General features: G+C 38.2%; 1 protein-coding gene across 1 annotated transcript in view; it reads left to right on the plus strand.

Annotated features, from left to right (window-relative positions):
- Pxdnl (peroxidasin like) overlaps nucleotides 1-3,968 on the plus strand; it is a 442,040-nt gene extending 438,072 nt beyond the window's left edge. Inside the window, 2 exon segments of the mRNA XM_033759138.1 lie at nucleotides 2,977-3,090; nucleotides 3,837-3,968. Of these exon segments, the coding sequence (XP_033615029.1) occupies nucleotides 2,977-3,090; nucleotides 3,837-3,968 (246 nt within the window).
- Nucleotides 3,969-4,696: the final 728 nt, after the last annotated feature.

Consider the following 4,696-nt stretch of genomic DNA (forward strand, 5'->3'; position numbering starts at 1 on the left):
CTCGACAGACGACAGATTGAAGATTCCTTAGGAACAGATAACTCTGGATCATTTATCATTTCAGTTTCCTCTTGGCTTAGCTGACAATTTCTCAAACAGCAGGTGCTAAAAATATATAATTATTTTTTATAGCTGTGTTTATATAAATCATCCCTTTTATGGTCATCAAGCCTGTTCATGGTTCTTTCCATTGTTTTCTTGGGCACAATCGACAGATTGAAGATTCCTTAGGAACAGATAACTCTGGATCATTTATCATTTCAGTTTCCTCTTGGCTTAGCTGACAATTTCTCAAACAGCAGGTGCTAAAAATATATAATTATTTTTTATAGCTGTGTTTATATAAATCATCCCTTTTATGGTCATCAAGCCTGTTCATGGTTCTTTCCATTGTTTTCTTGGGCACAATGATTTTTGCCAGTATTTGGTCAGTACCTGAAAATATTAACAATTCACAACCAAATAATGAGATCAGAAGAATACGAAAGGAACAATTATTAAGAAATAGACAGATGAGTGCTGGGGGTTTGGCTCAGTGGTTCTGCCCCTGCCTAGCAAGTACAAGGGCCCAAATTCTACCTGCGGTACCAAAAAAGAAAAAAAAAAAGACAGATGATTACTTATGGTTACAGTATAATATAATAGAAAGGTCATTTAAAGATATGGGGTCTGCCACAGTGGTGCTTGCATTAGTTTGGTAAGGATGTCATAGTCAAAATTATAGATTAGGTCTTTTTTATAGAAAAGCTATAATAGTACACAAGATCCTAATGGTATAATTAATAATATGAAATGGGAAGAAAAGGGCTAAAGGTGTAGGGAAAGTGGGAAGGGTAGGGGAAAGGGAATAAGGGAAAAGAAAAAAATATGAGAAAATGAAAAAATGGAAATAAAGTGTTTGTAAATGAGGAGGGGGAGAACGGAGGGCAGGGACAAGGGGGAAAATAAGAACCAAGTCCTGTCATGTAAAGGTACAAGATCCCAGTAATGAATGTAACTGTATTGTATAACTAGATTGTACCAATAAACTCAATAAAAAGAAAAAAACTAAATTATAGATTAGGTCTATTAAAAAACAGAAATTCATTTTCTCACAGCTCTAGAAACTGCGAGTCCAAGATCAAAGTATTGGTCAGATTGTCCCTTCAGAGGCCTCTCTCTTGCCCACCTTGCCCCTGGCTCTTCACAATGTCTTCTGTCTGTGTGTCTATGTCCTGATTGTCTTTTCTTAGAAGGAAATAACTTATTTTGGGTTAGGCCCCACCTTAGTGATTTCAGCTTACCACAATTTTGTTTACATATTCTTTCTTTTCTAATACAGCGTGGGATACTAGGGATTAGGACTTGCTTTTCAGATTTTATGTGGAATACCTATCAACCCATGCCAACCCAGCAACAATCCTTTACAAGTCAATGCAGTGTTTTTGGAATTAGTGTCTTCTTTTATGAAAATTATATAATGTCTCTCATTTAAAAAAACCACCTACCTCCTTAATAGCCCCACATGTTATGACTCTTTTGCAGCATTTTCTCTGGAATAATATCTTAGGAAATGTAATTATCATTTATGCACCTGGTCTTTGGTGGCATCTTGGACGCTTCTCTTTCTCTCCATGCCTCAGCCTGCCAAGCAGCTTGATCTGTTAAATGGCTCTTTTGATTCTCCCTCTTTCTTCACTTGACTTATGCTGATCATGTCCCTTCCTCTGCTTTCATTTCCAGATCTCACCAGTCAGTCATTCATATTGCTACTGCAGTAGGCACTGCGGTATTCCTTTTGTTTAAAATATCGAATTCAATTAATTTATGTGATTTTCATGGTCTTACTTTCCTTTGTTGCTCACTTATCCAGCTTCATTTCTTCTGAGTCTACTTGACAGCCCTCCCCCAGTATGACTTTTCGTTCCTGAAATACTTATCTGCTTGTGGTTTTAGGGTTAGGACATATAATTTCTTTCACCCCCCGAAAATATCTTTTCTCTCCTTGTTCTCAGGAGAGACTGTCATCTTTCACAGCTCAAACAGTGTTTTCTTCTGTAAGGGATTAGTCTTCCCAGGCATCATAGCAAAATACCGTAGGCTGAAGATTTAAACGGCATAAATTTACTTCGTCACACTTCTGGAGCCATCAAAGTCCAAGATCAAGCTATTATACAGTTGGTTTCCCCTGAGGCCCTTTTCTAGCTTGCTGCTGTTTACCTTCTGTGTTCCCACCTCGTCTTGCCTCTGTCTGCACTGCTACTTTCTCTTTCTCCTTTTTTAAGGACACTGGCAAAATTGGATGAGAACTCCACTTGCATGTTGACAGTCTTTCCTAGGTATTGGCCTTGTCTCTAGATAGTCATGTTGGGTTAGGGCTTCAACCCATGAGTTTGGGAGATACCTTTCAGTCATGTAAGTAACATAAAACCTCCCCTGACTGCTGAGGGAGAGCTGACTGCAGCTTCTCCTCTGTCCCACTATGGACAAGTCTTCATTATCTACTTGGCTTTCATAGGTATAGCTCATTGATCTGTATTTCAACTAGATCATAACCTCAAGACCCTGTGTTATTTGCTTTCACATTTGAAACAATAAATATTTGTTAAGTGAATGTTGTTTATGATAGATGAAGTAATGAAAAAGAAACAGAATATTGGTTAATTAAATTAATGTTGCTACTTTTGAGATCTTCCAAATATGTAATTTATTTATTTGACTTTAATTTCATTTCTTTTAGGAATCATCTGTTTCAAAGCCTAAATCAAATCACTGTTCAATTTGTCCCTTACATAGGGAACTGGTTTGGCCAGTGGATGGTTGAGATTCATTAAGTTTGGGGAGAAATTTTAAGAGAAATTATATGGGCTTTGAACTTTCTTTTGCCTTCTAGAAGTGTGCTTACAGAATAGACCATTTCATCAAACTATGTTACTTATCAGCTTTGTTGCTACCTACCTGCTTCAATCCCCACTTTCCTTTCCTCCCCTCTTTCAGATAAACAAGCTGGAGGTCCGCCTGAGGCAGGCGGGATGCACAGATGATGAAGGGACACAAAGGCACGACCAAGAGCGCTGGATGAAAGGGGACTGCGGGCTCTGTACCTGTGAGGTATGGGCTACCGGAATTTTCCCATTATTTCCACGCTTTTCTTCTTCTAGCCAGCAGGTTGAAATACAGCTGAAAAATTCAAGAACAGAAAAAAATCCTCTTTGTGAATAGATACTAGCCATTTTTTTTTATGATCAGAATAGTGGTATGGGATTTCAAGGCTTCTCACTGTTGACAAAAATGTAGCTACAATCTAATGAGTAATTAATTGCCTGATATGATGGGAGCCTTTTATATTTTCACTAACAGATGAAGGAGTTTAGGATGTTTATTTCACTTCAGGTTACACAAGTAAACTGAGGCAGAAACAGACTTGAAGTTATCCGTTATTCTCCAGGCAAGCTTATCAAAATGTTGCCTGAAAGTATTCGTTAAACAACACAGTTTCTATAAAAATGTGTTGTTGAATCTACCTAAATGAGAAAATTCCCAGTTGTGGTCTTGTTTGCTTTTTGAGCAGAGAAGATTCTGCCAGCTCTCTGGAAATACGTGAAATTCTTCCTGCAAACCGTGCCATGTAATATCACAGATCACATGATGGAGCGCTGCACTGCTACCTTGCTCTTCATGCTGCACATGTGAAGAAAAGAAGAACGAATAGAAACCATGTGCAAACATTAGCTCAGGCCGTAGGTGATTGTTATTAGCTTGAGATAGCTAATCAGATTATGCATCATGGGAAAGTTTCTGTCTTTAGTAACTTTATGGTAAGAAACATGGGGTGATGTTTGCATATTGCCTTTCAGAGTGGCCAAGTCACATGCATGGTGCAAATGTGTCCTCCAGCTCCGTGTTCTAGTCCTGAACTGGTGAAAGGTACCTGTTGTCCAGTTTGCCTAGACCAAGGACTGCTTGCTGATGCCATAGAGGGGCAGTAACAGTATCTGCTCAAGCCCTTGGTGGGGGCCTTCTCAGGAAAAGACACTCAGGATTCAGCACTTTTCACCTGTGTGATCTTCCTTGAGATGGAAACAACTGCCTTAGGAGCAAATCAGTGCATCTGAATCATGGACATACTGAAGGGCTTTTATGTTTTTCTTTTCTAACAAACCTTGAAGAATACAAAACTAAAGAGGCTGTAAAGGGCATAATATCTTAAGAAATAGTTCTGATTATAAGCCTTAGGCTTTATATATCATATGTGGAGGAAAAAAAATCATACAATATTTTAAAAATGTGAGTATTGTGGAAGATAACTAATTTCTAATTTCAGAATCTGACAGGTGTGGTGGTACACTCCTGTAATCACAGCACTTGGGTATCTTTAGGCTGGAGGATCCTGAGAGTTCAAGGTGAGACTGGGCTATACAGTGAGTTCAAGGCCAGCCTGAATTACAGCAAGACCTTGTCAAAAAAAAATCTAAAAAAAAAATATTCAGAATCTTCAGGAATTCTAAAGTAAAGAAACTATCTGAAAAGATCTGTGATAAATCTGTGATAATGATGTGCTGCTGTTCTCCCCTCTGGCCTATTTTCTCTGATCTTTGACCTCATCACTTGTCAAATTTTCCTGAGGAGGTGCTTGTCTTAACTTTCATTAGTCTTTAAATTCAGGAACATTAGGGAAAAGTTGGTGAAAAAAATATCATTTTTAAGGGAGCTTGTC

This window comes from Fukomys damarensis, unplaced genomic scaffold, assembly GCF_012274545.1.
Source record: "Fukomys damarensis isolate Sample0158 unplaced genomic scaffold, DMR_v1.0_HiC HiC_scaffold_5, whole genome shotgun sequence".
Taxonomy (NCBI): Eukaryota; Metazoa; Chordata; class Mammalia; order Rodentia; family Bathyergidae; genus Fukomys; species Fukomys damarensis.